Source organism: Neovison vison, chromosome 4 (genome assembly GCF_020171115.1).
Source record: "Neovison vison isolate M4711 chromosome 4, ASM_NN_V1, whole genome shotgun sequence".
NCBI lineage: Eukaryota > Metazoa > Chordata > Mammalia > Carnivora > Mustelidae > Neogale > Neogale vison.
In genome coordinates, this window is record NC_058094.1 from 16,118,383 (window position 1) to 16,134,906 (window position 16,524).

Genomic DNA, 16,524 nt, shown 5'->3' on the forward strand with positions numbered 1-16,524 from the left:
GGGAGAGAGAAGGTATGAGCCAGTGTGGGGGTGGTGTGGGGCAGAGGGAGAGGGAGAAGACTCCTGCTGAGCAGAGACCTTGAGGTGGGGCTCGATTTCAGGACCCTCGGACCACAACCCAAACCGAAGGCAAATGCTTAACCATCCATTAGTGTAAGAATTTCTAATTCAAACTAAATCCCATTTGGGCCCAGAGCTCTCAGGAGTGGTGGTATGGCCATTCTTATCTTACATGACTTCAAATTCTCCATCTAACTTTCCCTATCTATAAAATGACACTTTAATAAGATCCTGGCAAAGTACTTTACTTAAAACTAAGTGTATATTACTGAGTTTTTTTAGAAAGCTTAGGAATTGTAAACATAAAACATAAGCTTTCAGAAGATTTTACCTATACCAGGGATCCACTCTTCTGCTTTACATCTGGCATCTCTTGATGAAACTGTTTTAAGTTCAGTTTCATCATGTCTGAGCTTCTCCAGTTGCCCACTTATGTGGTGTTTTTTGTTTTGTTTTTAAATGAGAGAGAAAGAGGGAGAGGGAGAAAGAGAATCTTCACTTGATCTTAGCCAAAAGGCCGAGAAGCGATAGGAGAAAGAGAATCTTAAACAGGCTACATGCCCAGCAAGGAGGCCTGACACGGGGCTCGATCCCACGACCCTGAGATCCCATCACCCAGACCCAAAATCAAGAATCGGACACTTAACTGACTGAGCCACCCAGGCGCCCCTGCCTGCTTACATTTTATGGGTCCAGTTAAGTTAGGAGAAATAATCACCTGTAAGTAAAGATGAAGGGATGCCCTTCCTGTACTACCAAAAAATATCCTGTACTACCAAAAAATTGATGATGACGATACCACTTAATAGATGCTATGATGGGAACAGAGGAACAATGGGGAAAATCTCAGAGGAATAGTTTTTTTACAAACTAGCTATGTTTGCTTGGCTTTTCAAGAGGTTTTCTCAGTTCTGTATCAGGAAATGTCTGTGTTAGTCATCTTCTGAACAGAAGCTAAGTTCCTAAAAAGCAAAATCCCTCTTTAGCACCCGCCAAGAAAAAAGAAGTTAAATCTGCTTTCATAGAAATAGCTGCAATTCAGTGAATTTTATCTTTGCTTGGTTTCTACACTGACTTGAACTTCAAGATGCACAACTCAGGTGTGTATTTATTTATTTTTTTTTTTTTAAAGATTTTATTTATTTACCTGACTGAGAGAGATTACAAGCAGGCAGAGAGGCAGGTAGAGAGAGAAGGAGGAGGAAGCAGGCTCCCTGCTGAGCAGAGAGCCCGATGCGGGACTCGATCCCAGGACCCCGAGATCATGACCTGAGCCGAAGGCAGCGGCTTAACCCACTGAGCCACCCAGGCGCCCCAGGTGTGTATTTCTATTGAATCCACGTAGAACAGTGTGGAGGGTATGTGTGTATCATGTAGGTATACTCCATATACATAAATTACCTGTGTGTAAAAAGAACAATCTGTTCATTTGGCTTTAATGGCTGAATGCCTTTTAGTTGTTCTAAAAAGCCTTTGGAAGTAGGATGTGTAAAAACTCATTTGAATTTTCTGCTGATCTTTGCATTTGCCAAGTCTTTGTTCCAGAGAGCCACAACTGATTCTGGGTTGTCTTGAGCAAAAAAAAGAATTCATTAGAGGGTTATTTTCATTATTTTTCAAGATTGCAAGTTTCAAGAGTGATAAGCAATTGGTTGAGCTTCTTGGACCATGTATCTTCCCCTAGCTGTACCAGAGGGCAGGTACATACAGCTTCCTTACTGGGAGAAAGCAGCAGGAGACAGGTACTTGGAACCACCCACCCCCCTCACCCACCAACGTATTACATATTCACTTCCAATGGAAGACAGGGACGCTGGTAGGAAGGGTAGGAACTGATAGCCCAGAAAGGGATAAATATGTTCCATAACTTTTTCACAGATCTTGGGAATTACTTAAAAAAAGTAATTTCTGGCCTGAAATTATTTTATGGTTTTTCTCATTTCATGAAAGTAAATTTCAGATGTATCCAGCAAAACTCAGCAACTAGTCAAGTCTTCTGGTTTTGTTAATGCGAATGAACAGGAAGAGTCTGTTGTTCAGTTACGGAAACAAGAAAATGTAGTGGCATTTGGAATCAAGATTGAGTATACACCGACGACTTTGGTTCATTCATTCATGTAACAGACACTGAGCACTATGTGCTTGGCCGTATACTTGCCCACTTCTGCCTCTTGCTAGTGCTCTGTCTCTAGACAGAGTACTTAACTCTCTAGTCATCAGTATCCTCCCCTGGGAAAAAGAAAAAAGATGGTTAATATTGCCAGATAAAGTATGAAAGACATAGCATGCAAGCATGTTGAGTTTAATCTCAACAAACCTGTGGAAAGACACAGAAAATAACAGCGGCAGAGCCAGGATTCTGACTGGTATTTTTTGATTCCAGAGCCTATCCGATCCTCTGTAAGTAATTTTTCATGCTGGTTACACCAATTAAAACAATATATTTTAAGTACTTAGTAGGACATATAGTATGTAACAGTAATTAGTATGGTGAACAGATTTGAGAATATCCTCACGGGAACCCTTACAACACGACACACAACATTCTGCAATGGTTCTGGAGTGTATGGCTCAGGACTACTGTTAAGATATTCTTTGTTATTTTGGATTGTTATATGTGATCATCGCATTCATAGTATGTAATTTATGTTAGAATGTAAATAGGTTATAGGTTCAAATATGTTAATTATGTAAAGCGATGGTCAAGAATAATCTGAGGGCCAAGATACTGAGAGGCAGCATACAAGTAACACTAAGTTAAAAACCTCCGGCGAGGCAGGGAGCCCAAAGAAGACGGATAGAGTAGCCCACTGACGGACGGGAAGGGCAGGACCCTTCCCCCTCGATGGGATCCTGTAGTCCAGGCTCCTAACAGTCACTTCTCATTTCAGAGCTGCGCCCAACCGAGTAGAATAAAAGCTTCGAGACGGAAGATTCAGTACTGTGAAGACTGCAATTTCAATTTATTCCCTCACAGCTATGGAGGTCAGAAAACTAGAATCAAGGCATCCACAATTCTGTTCCTCCTGAAGCGTTCTGGGGAAAAATCCATTTCCCTGCCTTTTTCAGTTTCCAGAAGCTGCCTGCATTCCTTGGCTCGTGGCCCCTCCCTTACATTGCTGCGTCCTGCCTCAGTCATCACAGCTCCTCCTCTTCGTACTGCCTCCCTCTTCCAAGCACATCTGAGATTTTAGGGGGCCAACCTGGATAACCCAGGATACCCTCCTCCCATTTTGAGATTTTTAATCACATCTGTGAAGTCCCTTTTACCATGTAAGATAACATCTTTACAGGACATGGACATATTTGGGGGGCGTCATTTAGCCCACCACAGTAGGAATTCTATTTCTACCCTTTCATTCCTAGCTGTGCATTTTCTGTCTATACGGGACATGGCACTGTGTAATAGGGGTTTCGAATGTATACTGCATCATGGTGGATGGCACCTCATTCACTACGCATTATCTCCAAGCCTTGGTTTGGGTTTTTTTTCAAAAGTTTTTCCCAGGCGCACCTGAGTGGCTCAGTTGGGTAAGCGACTGTCTTTCAGCTCAGGTCATGTTCCCAGGGTCCTGGGATCGCGTCCCACATCAGGATCCTTGCTCAGCGAGGAACCTGCTTTTCCCTCTCCCTCTCCCTGCTATTCTGCCTGCTTGTGCTCTCTTTGTCAAATAAATAAATAAAAATTCTTAAAAAAAAAAGTGTTCCCACCACTCTACCAGGCCAGCATTTCCTGGGATGGGATAGGACTGGTGAATCACATGGCCACGTGTCCACTGAAACACCTTCGCTGTAAGTCAGATCCCTAGGTCGGAGGCAATATTACGTAGGATACATACTGATGGATCAAACACTTGTAAACCCCTGGATAGCGATGCTGGCCAACACCCTGTGGGCAGGAAAGGCAAACTCATACATGCAGATGGGAAGATTCTAGTCGAGGTGAATCACTGCCCTTCTGTGACAGAAGACGGAAGTCCAGTGTAATCCACTTGCTACCCTGAGGGAGGGTGTTGTTTCAAGGGCTCAGTGCCGAATGCTAGGGGGTGGCTCCTTGGTGAGTAGAGGCCATACTGCTAGCATCTTGCTAATCTACATCCTTCAACCGACCTTATTCATGAGCCATTATGCTATTGGGGCAGCTCATGACTACAACTGCTAAAATTAACTGGTGAAGTCTTTTTACTTGTTTAGTTCCTCTTGCGTGATTCAGGTCTCTGGTAGGCCCTGCAATACAAAGACCTTTACTCATGTATCCAATCCCGGAGACTTCTCCGCTGCCTCTTCTCCCGGCTTCCTTGTCCCTGATCTAATCTTTCCCACTCCAGGTCCCTGATCAACTCATCGACCTATCTGACATTTGTCATAAAGGTAATTCTTAATTCAGGCCACTTTTCTTTCTATACAAAGTGGACAACCAGAAACACTGCCAATTTTGCCTTTTGGGAGGATTCCCCTCACTTCTGAGGAGGGCTGTCAGGTGGCAGCAGTCTGTTTCTTGTTCGCACCCATATTCCAAGAAAACCTATCAGTGAATTTAGCTGCACAATTCTCTCCTTCATCAGCAAGCCCAAAGAGCCTCTCAAGTGGCCAAAACTGTGAGCGGAGGGAAGGGCACTGATGCAAGAGTTATAAATATGACAGGAGTCTGGGCCACCTGCCTGTGCACCTGTTCATTCCCTCTGGCCTTGTCATCCATCCCAGATGCGACGTTTCCATCTTATGATGGACTGACTTGAAGGGCCTGGCGAAACTCAGCTTGTGATGGGCAACACTGGCGACAGGGTTACCTGTCCCAAGAGATGCTCAGACTCTACCAACGCCTACTGGCATGCAAGAGCCATTTCTGGATGATACACGGTTCTCCACTGCTTATCGCCTGGCCTTGCTCCAGATGTCTACGTAGGACTACCTTGTGATTTTCCCATTGGGGCTCGCCATCAACTCCCATGGCTCACAGATACTCATACCACACAATCCCCTGGATTGAATGACCCGTGAAATAAAGCTAATTACGCTGCAGCTTGTACCTGATTTAGAGCCTTTATGTGCCGTGGATCCCACTGAAAACTGGCAGCCTTCTAAGTCACCTAGTATCTGAGTCAGAGCAGCATTTCCAAGTTCTGAATTCCCACAGAGAAGCAGAGAGAGGTTGGTGTGCTTCCTTGGTAGAGGAGTACTGATGACTGGGAGAGATGCAAAAACTTCTTCTTTACTGCAAAGGAGCTATCTTAGCATTCCAGCAGACCAGCAGCCCTAAAAATGTCACTATTGTAACAGGTTGCTGTTTATTAGTGATTATTTTCCATCTTTGGAGTGTAATACACTAGTTTTTTATCCGACCTAATCAGTATGATGCGACAGATACAGCAGGTTAGCGTGATACTCTGTGGGATGTTCTGATGGTCTAGATCTCCTCAGACCATAATATGATGGGAGAGTGGAGTCCTACACGAATGCGAACTGCATCTTGGCCAGCTCTCGGGACCCAGGTCCATATATACCCTCATGGCTCCTGGTGGTACATGTTGGCTAGATCCTGAATTCACTTTGACACATGGTCCGGCTGAAATTGTTGAAAGTAGACCCCAAAATGAGGAAAGGAGCTGCAGGCTGTAGCTTCTTCATTGTGGTGTTGTGGAAATGTAGTCTTATTCATAAAGTTGTGTTACCTTTATTGGAATTATGAAAACTATGCATACGTATAGCTTTGATTTAAAAAAGTAAAATTCAATTACTAAAAGAGAAACTAGGACAGTCTGTCCACCTGTATCTACCTACCTAATGGTTTACGTGCAGCTTTACTGCATGGGCATTCAATCCAGGAGACAATATGATATGTGTGGTGTGTGTGTGGGTATGCATGTGTGGTGTGTATGTGGTGTGTGTGTGTGGTGCAGCTATGGTATGTACCAAAATACAGTTTTAACTTCATATTCATTATTTTCTATTTGCCTTTGATTCAACCTTGACCTTTAAAAAGCCAGAGAGAGAAACAGCTATTCTGACAGTTTGTGGCCTCTCTGAAATTATGTGGTTGTTCATCAAGTAACCTGCCAGGTATATGATAATTCATATCGAATCAGAAAGATGCCATTGTATTTATTGTTAATATTTTTATATTCAGTTTATAATATAGGTAGGGATACTCAGCACAGCAGTGCTAAGAAATTCTTATGTCTTTATATGTTGAAATTTCATGTCAGCTTAAGTACTTGTATGTATTTATTATTGCTAGAGTGAATTTCTTCAATGGTTGTGAAACCTAGTAAATTTATACATTAATTATTATAAATGTCTAAATAGTAAAAAAAAAAAAAAAAAGCTACACAAAACCCATGAACAAGCCCCCTCGAGGCACTGGACACAGGCAACAGACGACCACCCATGTGAGATGCGAACCCACAAGGCGAACCACTGACTTGCTCCATCTTACTGCCTGGAGAAAATTTCTGGGCTGTGGCTTGATGGGGAAGCCAGCGGGAGCCCAGCAGACTCCCAGAGGTGTGGAGTGTCCAGTCCCAGGAGCCCAGGAATGAGTCCCGAGAGTGGAACGCCAAAGTGGAGAGAGCTACAGACAACTCCGGACATCTGCTAAAGCAGCAGCCAAGTAATGACCAGTACACACAACACACACGAGAGGAAACTACCAGAGGCCAAGAAAATGACCGGTTTTACGCTTGCCCAGTGAGAACTGGCTGCACCCTGAGGCTGTTCAGAGTAACATATATAGGCTTTCTCCTCACATGTGCTTGTCATGTGGGAGAAAAGTGAATTAAAAATGCTATTTATTAGTTTGTCATCATTTTAAATTTCTTATTTAAAATGCGTATGTTATATTCCTATATCAACATATGCATATAATTTACTAAAATTATGGAGTTAATGAACCAAGCAACTCATGGTCAAGGAGTTTAATAGAATCATCATTACTGGCTTTTGTTTATTTATTTATTTTTAATTTATTTTTTTTCCAATTTATTTATTTTCAGAAAAACAGTATTCATTATTTTTTCACCACACCCAGTGCTCCATGCAAGCCGTGCCCTCTATAATACCCACCACCTGGTACCCCAACCTCCCACCCCCCCGCCACTTCAAACCCCTCAGACTGTTTTTCAGAGTCCATAGTCTCTCATGGTTCACCTCCCCTTCCAATTTACCCAAATTCCCTTCTCCTCTCTAACGCCCCTTGTCCTCCATGCTATTTGTTATGCTCCACAAATAAGTGAAACCATATGATAATTGACTCTCTCTGCTTGACTTCTTTCACTCAGCATAATCATTACTGGCTTTTAATCACAGCCTCTCCATCAAGTGAGTGCGTTACGCGGCAACTAATCCTGATGCTCACAACGGAAGCCTTCAGCGCCTGGACGCATTCCTGGACTGAGGTGACAAACACTCCATGAGCTTCCTGATCCTTTCAGTCTTTTTTCCTTGGTTCCATTAGCCACCTCTTCCCCAGCCGGCCGATCCAGCAAGTGCTCGGAGAAAACTGTCATGCAAATGGACACACTCAAGGTGGAGACAAGGCTTAAGGGACCCTTGTTTTCTTCCATCCACACGGAAGTCTGGCCCATTCTTTAACTCTCAGTTGAAGCATCCCTGCCCCCATCTTCCCAGGCACACTCTTCACTGCCCCCAACCCATTTCCCCAGGCATGGACGGCTGCCTCCCCTGGGTGTTGCCTGTAAAAACCCGTTTGTCTCAGCACTTAGTACCATTGTGTCCACGTCATCAGAAGTGATCCTACTGTGGGCAGGACTCAGCTTGGTGTTTTGTTTTGTTTTTTAAGATTTTTATTTTTAAGTCCCCTCACACCCAACATGGGACTTGAACTTATAACCCTAAGATCAAGATTTGTGTAGCCTATCTACTGAGCCAGCCAGGCACCCCTCAGGACTCGGCTTTACTCACCACTGTCTCTGGCCCTCATCACAATGCCTAACAGAGAAAGGACACAGTACATGCCAATTAATCAATGAGTAGCTTTTCAAAATAAGGACATTCTACTTCAACTACTAAAGCAAATGCACAGTAGTTCCTCACACCCAATCTGGGAAATGGTAGTTTACCCTCTAGGCAGCCTCTTGAATGCATGAAGTATTCCCTATGTGCCAGTCATGGTGGTGATAGTCTGTATGTTAACTCATTGAAAGCTAACGAATATCCTTCAGGAGATGTAAGTTGTTCACCCGTATGTACAGATGGAGAAACTGAATCTTGAGAGGCTGCCTAAGGTCATGGACAAGGGAGAGAAGGCAGGAGGTGTATGAGTTGAACCTCAATTCCATGAACACAGAACCCATGTCAACCTTCTGGCATCCCTGAACCCTCAAGGTCTGATGTGTCTATGGTAGGGTGAACGCATTCATTCCAATGTGTCTGACTGCAGCAGCCTATCCATAGCTTGCGGCAGACAGGTGACTCCTCAGCCCCTGGACATGCGGCTCCCTGACTCACCTTCCTCCTTGCTTCTCCCCTGCCTTCCTTCCTCCCCATATTTGGCTCAAGTCCCAGCATCGCATTTCTAGTCTGAGGCTCAAAAGTTGCAGGCACACATGTGAGAAGAAACCCCGTATGTAGAAGAGGAGATGATTAAGGCAAACAGGCAGGCTGCTCTGTGGGGTGGGAATGGAACAATCAGGCCCCCTTCTGTGGTGGGATCACAGGATAGCTAACATTTCCTGGGGGCGTACTATGTACTAGACACTATTCTTTTTAATCCTTATAACAGCCTCCGCCTTCAACATATCTCTCACTGTTTCTTCTCTTCCAAATTGATCTAATGACGATGTCCAAACATTTTCTGAGCAAGCTTTTTGCACCTGCATTTTTTTTTTCTCCTTCCACTAGCACCACCCTGACTCCACGTCCCAAGATATTACCCAGTTTTAAAGAGCGAGTTCCGACACGACCTCTCTGAAGACTTCCCCATTCTCAGAACTTTCCTTCTCCACCTCCGCACTTCTATGTCATGCTATTACTCACATGGTACTTAATGTATTCCAAGTCTTTCAGTTTTTGTGCTATTTCTGCTGCTAGGTTGTGAACTCCTCAGAGACTGGGCTGCATCTAATGCATCTGCAGTTCATATACACAACAGGCTCACCGATCCTGTCGTTCCTGACGCTATTAAAAGCAAAGGGCAAGCAGCTCCAGCCCAACCCCAGCCAGCCAAATGTGACATACAATTGTAATCCCGATAAAGCCACTTTCCTATGTTTCCTTCATCAAGAAAACAAGCCCAGATGGTTTCAAAGTGCACCAAAACAAAGCTCTGAAGTGCTTCTCAAAATTAGTCATCCCAAAGGTAAACAGTGGTTCTCTGCAATTAGTCGTTCCAGTGGTAAACAGTGGTGCTGGCAGACAGCCATAAAATAAGGTGAGGCGTGAAAAACTCTGCAGAAGATCTTACGTTGCATATAGCTCCTTATGTTGGCCCTGATGTCCACCAGAGAAAAAATATGAAAAGGGAGCTTGAGCCCTGTTAAATGTAAGATTTTAATTTAAACGTTTAAAATAGGTAGCTTAGGGATGCCTGAGTGGCTCAGTCAGTCAAGCACCTGATTTTGGCTTGGGTCATGATCTCAGGGTTCTGGGATGGAGCCCAGCATTGGGCTCCCTGCTCAGAAGGGAGTCAGCTTCTCTCTCTGCTTCCCCTTCTCCCTCTCCCCTTCCCACCCCCTACCTCTCATGCTCACGTGCTCTCTCAAAATCTCTTAAAAAAACTAAACACAACAAAACTAGCTTATTGCATAAACTTAAGGCTGGAAATCTAGTTTCCCCATAATTTAAAGCAGTCATTCTTAGCCTCTTTTCTACAACAAACCTAATGTATAAGACGTCTTCCCCCACACTCATTTAGAAATGCTAAAGGGAATGAAGGTGATAAAATAGAGTAATTCTTAACCTCTTCCTTCCCTAATCTGGTCAGCCTTCATAACAAAGCTGCACCGTTTTGAGTGCTTTGATTTGGGCTGTACTGCTTAGTCTCATCGATTTCGTATCTCAAATACATCCACTTCCCACTGCCAGCATCCTAATCCAAGCTACCACCATATCCTCCCTGGACAGCCACAGAAGCCTCCTCCAAGGTCTCCCTGTTTCTAGCCTGGCCCCACTCGGGTCAGTGTTCCACACTGTAGCTGGAGTGATTTTGGAAACAGCACTATGTCTTTCACTCTAAAATAACCAATGTCCTGTGTACAACTGCTTATTAGACAATAGCCTATAAAACACCTTCATTTTGCAAGTGAGGAAATCCAAGGCCAAAAGAATACTGGTACCACATACCAAGGTAAGACAGGACTGAGGTCAGAATTCACTGTACAGACCTCATTTCAGGGAGCCATACTGCTTCTCCCCGATATGCAGCTCATTCTCATTGTGATAATGGAAGACAAACAAGATGACTTGGACTGATCTAGGGCCTGCTTTCAGGGACACAAAATATTAAAATAGGCTGCCAGGAGAAAAGAGAGGTGAGAACCCCGCCTAAACTTATGTATTAAGGGTCACTCACATGTAGATCCTTGTGTCTCAGGATCCACCTTCTCTAGCCAACTAGAGGACAGGGGCGGCATTCCAAATCCAACACTATGTGATCCACGTGGGGAGCATAGGATTTCACTGGCTGGATGTGCAGGATTTGTGTCTTCCATGGTGTCCCGTGCACCTGCTGAAGAAGGGTGGCAAGACGAGTTTCTGCAGACTCCGCCCACCTCTGCCATTCTGGTTTGGTGGCTGCTGATTGCCTTTTCCCCCTAGAATCCCTGGTTGCTCCATTTGTACAATGGCTGGTGATCATTTGCTGAGGATAAGGCCAATGTTCCTTCTCCATTTCACTGCTTCCAGGAGGCTGGTGGTTCTTGCCTGGGTAAGATTCCACATTTTGGTGGATATGCAAAATGCCCCCAGCATCGTGCCGCAGCACTTGGCAGGCAATGGGCCAGCCTTCTTCAGAACTGGGAATCAGCCCCAGGTTCACGCGGTCTGCAATGTTTGAGAGCTTCAGTTTTCTGTTATCCCCAAAGTGTATTTTGCACCGATCTGCCACTCCATTGATATCAAGGTTCTTTCTCAGCGCAGCTACAGCGTGGGGGTTCCACTCGCAGGCATGGACGAAGGCAGCGCCAGCATGGACGAGGAAGGGCAATGTAAAATAACCAATCCCTGCATAGAGATCCACCAGCACTTCTCCAGCACAGGGCAGCGATGCCACTCGAAGCTTCTCAGTGATGTTTCCGAAGGAGAACATGCACCGGGTCACGTCAAACTTATACCGGATCCCATTATCCACATGCTCTACCCAGCCATGGTCGCCCAGCAGCAGAGTCACTGCTGGCGTTCGAGCGCCATCTGGGGATACCCGCCCTCGTTTGGCCACACGACGGACGCCAAGTGCCGACGCAACAGTCTCCCAGAGTTCTGGTTCCAGATGTTTCCATTGCTTGGCTTGGAAACAGTCCTCGCTCAGCAACAAGAGGTCGCCATGTCGTTGCCAAGATCGGGGCAAATCAGCCTCCAACTCAGCTGACCACATCACTCCCCGGCCCTCTACCCAGCGACTCACTTCAAGACACAGCCTTTGGGCAGGTGAGCAACCCTGGGCCTTCTTTGAGGGGACAGGATCTAGGAGCTGCGTTACTGTACAGGTGCTGCCGGGAGCCACACGATCCCTCAGCTCGTGCAGGTGCTGCTCAGGGAGAGTCTCTCCCAGCACCGGCAGCGCCACCGTGCCATCCGGCATCTTCTCTACACGGTGCCGTCTGTCCAGGAGTTTCTGCTTCTCGAGATATTCCCTGTATCGCTGGGTAAACCGAGGCTCAGTCACAACCGCGACAACAGCCGCAGGCTTCCCACCTTCCCTTTCCATGTTGCTGACCCCACATCCTCTCGGATTCCCTCCGCGAGACTCCCGGAGACTCCACTCACCCGGCTCAGCATAGCCACCGCGGCTACAGGACGAGCGGCTCAGACGGCGCGGAACCGGTGTCGGAAGTGACGTCAAACGGGCAGGCCGGAACTAAATACTGAGGCGCTCGGTGACAGCGTCGCCGTTGCCGTCTGAAGCCGCTGCCGCCATCTTTGTTGTGGTCGACTCCGCTCTTGCTGCCGGCCAACAGAAGATTAACAATAACAAGGAGTTCTGTGGGCTTAAAGACGTCCAGTTAGTCGGTATTCTCCAGACCTCTCGTGCATCTCTTCAGTTCTGCTCACGAATCCAAAGAGAGAAGTGCGCTTAGGAGGATGGGCTGAATTTGGAGAAAGGCCTCGCATAGTCTCAGGCGGCTCTCAGATCAATGTCAGCGGCCACAGCACAAGAGTCCTCATTCCCTTTTCTTGTTGAGATAGTCGTCACGTCTCACTGTCCTGCAGTATGAAAAACCAACCAAACAAACAAACAAACACAAAAAACCCACACATGTTTGGAAGTCAGAAGGATCCGAGTAAATCGTATCACCTCTCAGAACCAGAATCGTTACCTGTAAAATGAGACTTACACTAACTTTCTCAGATGACTGCCATGATCAGAGAGATTATATGTAAAACACTCTGAACAGTGACTAGCAGAGAGTAGATACCCTAGAGTTATAACGTGCTAAGTTGAAGAGGTTAGATAGTAAGTATTTAATACCTGTTGACACACTTTGATATAGCTAATGAGGACAAAGAAGAATTCCCCTACACCTAAATTCAAATAATGGAAAATAAGAGTTGGAAAGAAGTCCTCTTCTTTCTACTTATTTCTCACCATTCTACACAGCAGGATATTGATACCCAGAAAGGTTAACATTCATTAAGTTTCCCAATTCAGGTCTCTATGGGAGGCACAAGGTTATAGCTAAAACAGTTTCTTATTTCTTGACACCTATTCAGTCAATCAGAGTTGATGTTGTCGTTGTCAGTTTTGTCTCTATGTTTAGAATTGAGATTCCATGGAGAAAATATCAAGTGGAACAGGGTAGAAGACCCTTTTGGTGTCCCATATAGCTTTTTTATTTCATTTTATTTTACTTATTTATTGGACAGAGAGAAATCACAAGTAATCAGAGAGAGAGAAAGGGGGAAGCAGGCTCCTGGCTAAGCGGAGAGCCCGATGTGGGGCTCGATCCCATAACCCTGAGATCATGATCTGAGCCAAAGGCAAAGGCCTAACCCACTGAGCCACCCAGGCGCCCTCCCATGTAGTTTTGAGACTCACCATTCCTGTATATGCCAATCCAATGGCTTCTAACTGAAAGCACTTAGGAGTCTGCCTGATGGCTTTCTCCGCTCACCAGAACTGGCTTAGCATATGTCCAGGGAAGGCCAGAAATGCTGGGGAATTACTGCCCACCCATCCCCCACCTCTTGAGAGCACTCCTCAACCAGCAACTGATGGAAGTTGGTAAATAAATTTTCCAGCTTACGCACACCTTAGTTGGAATACTTCTAAGGTATGTTCTATACTGTCTCCCAGTGTTCTCTTAGGACTTCGGTTTTTCAGTAAAAACTGAAATATACATAGACATGTCTGTCTATGGCAGCCACGTTCAATTTCTCTTTTCTCTTTTTCCCGGATTATTTCCATCAGTATAGAAACACACTGCCACTTTCCATCTTTAATAACCTCTCTGAATTCTTTACTTCTACTGATATTTTCAAGTTCGTATTTCCCACTACTCCATATCTCCCACTCCCAACTCCAATACCATTTGTGTCTTTAATATCTCAACTTGGTGTCTGATAGGTGACTCATATTTAATAATTGTAAAAGATTTCTTTCCACCACTGATCCCATGTATATAATAGTACCATGTTATGCAGCATCCACTCATTTACTCAAGCACACAGTTTGGAAACTATCTCTAATCACCTCCCGCCTCCCACCTTTTCCTCAACTTCCTATAGGTATTTGATGATTAACTGTCAGGTGTTTACATACTCTATATGCTCCATATACTTTTATAATCCAAAGTATATACCAAATTAGTCTACCTCTTTTGATCTTCCTAGCCACCTTCTGGAACATAGTTTACTACAGCTGCCTTCTCACTGGTTTCTCCTTTAAGACTCTTACCTTCTTTTTTTTTTCCCTCTACATACCAACTAGGATGAGAATTTTTAAAAATATTTCGATCCTATCTCTCCCTACTAAAAGAGTTCCTGCCTACCCATTGTTCAAAGAGTAAGCTTCTGGCCCACCAGACTATGCATGATCTGGATCCTAAAACTCAGCCCGAGATGGAAAATAGGCCAAGCCTTTTCTCACACTTTTACCTTTGTACTCGCCATTCCCTTTGTCTGAAATGCCCTTCCCTCTGATGATGGAATGGCTGGGGATTTGTCTGAAGGTCATCTTCTGGTGGGGCCCTCGTTCAATTCATCACCTTCCCCTCCACTGTTAGGTCTACTTAATACTGTTTGTTAGTTTTGGGGTGCTGTGTGTCTCAGGCGTTAAGCCTCTGACTTGGGCTCTGGTCATTATCTCAAACAAACAACAACGACAATAATAAAGAAGCTTGTAGATGACCCATGAGTTCCAACGCAGAAGAGGATGGTTGCTTAGTAAAGGAGAGGTAGGTCAGGGAACTTAGCTGCAGAGGAAAGGGGAGGGTGGGCAACCGCCTCTCCTGAAGTGGCCAGAATTATTTAATTCCATATGAATTTTAGTCAAGAGCCCCCAACTGGAGATGAGTCTGTTAGCACCACTTTTTGATGAGATGCCAAACCAAGGGACCATTCACTCCCCTCTCTTGTGAGAGGCGGCATTCAGTGCTTTACCCGCCAGCAGCTTTCACGTAGGAAGGAGGTTCTGAACAGTGTTGGGCTGGCTGTAAACACGAGGGCTTGCCTCCATGGCTTGAGAGATCTTGGAGCCTAGAAATAAAGAGGAATCACTGCTTTCAGTTTCTTAGTTATCCCCTCCTTCTGTTCTTCCCTCTGCTTGCTGCACCTGAAATGCTGTTCCCTTCCCCTAGCTGCCTCTTCATTTGTTAACGTCCCTTCAAGGCACTTTATTCTGAGTTGTAGATGTGCTTGTGAATACTTCTGATGCCATGAGTGAAATGTGAGTGGGGCTGCCATTCCAAGTGCTTCGTGAGCAGGGAGGAGAAATTAAACCGTCCATCTCTTGCACGTTGAAGAACACATTCTGTGGCTTTTCCTCTTACCTCACTGAATGCTGCTTCTTGTGGGGGTCCCTGTCTGCCTCCTCCACCACTCCTGATCCCCGCTACATTTGATGTTTCCCAGACACGTCACACTCAACACTTCCAAAACTGAACTCAGCTCGTGTTCTTCCCACTCCTCTTTATCTCGTGAAATGTCCCTGCCAGTCTCCTAGTTGCTCATGTCACAAACCTGGGACTTTTCTTTTACTTATGTCCCTCCCTTGCCCTCAATGCTCATAAAAGAACCACCTCCATTTTGAATGGACTTTACCTGTTGCATATTTCCCCAGAGAATCCCCTTCTCTCTGTACCAGTGACAGTGCCCTAGACCTGGTCTTACAGTTCCTCAGTGGATTGCCCACCTCTGTTTACTTCACATAGTAACATAGTATTATTTGACTCTCTTTATTTTATGTCAGAGTATTTGAAGTAAAAACCAAGATGGTGAAGAATTTTTTCATAATTTTTTTATTACATAAAGAGCTACATTGTCACATTACAAAGTATATTATACTATAATTGAATGCTCCATTATTGTACATGGGCCTTGAATAATTCATATTAAAATTCTCAGAGCTTGAGACTTTGTAATATTTAAGTTATAAAAACTGAAAAACAACAAGATTTAATAAAATTTTTATCTAAAAAACTCTCACTTTAATCCATTAGTAATTTCATTGCATCGTGGCCGGAGAACATACTACATACACTTTCAATCCTTTTAGGTTTATTGAGGCTTTATTTTATGATCTAGCATATGGTCTATCCTGGAGAATATTCCATGTGTCCTGGAGAAGCATGTGTGTTCTGCTGTTGGTGTGGAGTGTTCTGTAGCTTTCTGTTAGTCTATATATTTTTAGCTTATTATCAGGTAGAATAATTTTATGGTCATTATAATTAACAACCACAGTCTTAATACAAAAACTAGAACGCTGGGCGCCTGGGTGGCTCAGTGGGTTAAGCCTCTGCCTTCAGCACAGGTCATGGTCTCTGGGTCCTGGGATTGAGCCCCACATCGGGCTCTCTGCTCAGCGGGGAGTCTGCTTCCCTTCCTCTCTCTCTGTCCACCTCTCTGCCTACTTGTGATCTCTCTCTCTCTCTCTCTGTAAAATAAATAAATCTTTAAAAAAAAAAACCTAGAATGCCTAGTATTAAGTGCTAATCTAGACACGTTGTCTTCTCCTGCCCCTGTGCACTCAGCACACGCCCTCCCTTTGCTGCAGGTCATTTTCGTGACTGGTCTCACTGCCCAGGTAATTCCCTTCCTAAAACCAATCAGAACATCCTCAGGAAAGCCTTCTCT

The 16,524-nt window shown here is 44.8% G+C and overlaps 1 protein-coding gene across 3 annotated transcripts; it reads right to left on the bottom strand.

Annotated features, from left to right (window-relative positions):
• Window positions 1–1,626: 1,626 nt before the first annotated feature.
• On the bottom strand, window positions 1,627–12,052 carry TRMT12 (tRNA methyltransferase 12 homolog). 3 transcript variants are annotated; one of them, XM_044244985.1, is made up of 2 exons: window positions 10,589–12,022; window positions 1,627–2,289 (listed from the first exon to the last, which is right to left on the bottom strand). In XM_044244985.1, exon 1 carries the CDS (start codon window positions 11,939–11,941, stop codon window positions 10,622–10,624), a length of 1,320 nt encoding a protein of 439 aa, XP_044100920.1. In that variant the 5' UTR covers window positions 11,942–12,022; the 3' UTR covers window positions 1,627–2,289; window positions 10,589–10,621. The 3 variants fall into 3 exon arrangements, with proteins under 3 accessions (XP_044100920.1, XP_044100921.1, XP_044100919.1); XM_044244986.1 differs by lacking the exon at window positions 1,627–2,289 and adding an exon at window positions 7,270–9,550 and having other exon boundaries at window positions 10,589–12,052; XM_044244984.1 differs by lacking the exon at window positions 1,627–2,289 and adding an exon at window positions 7,270–7,558.
• Window positions 12,053–16,524: the final 4,472 nt, after the last annotated feature.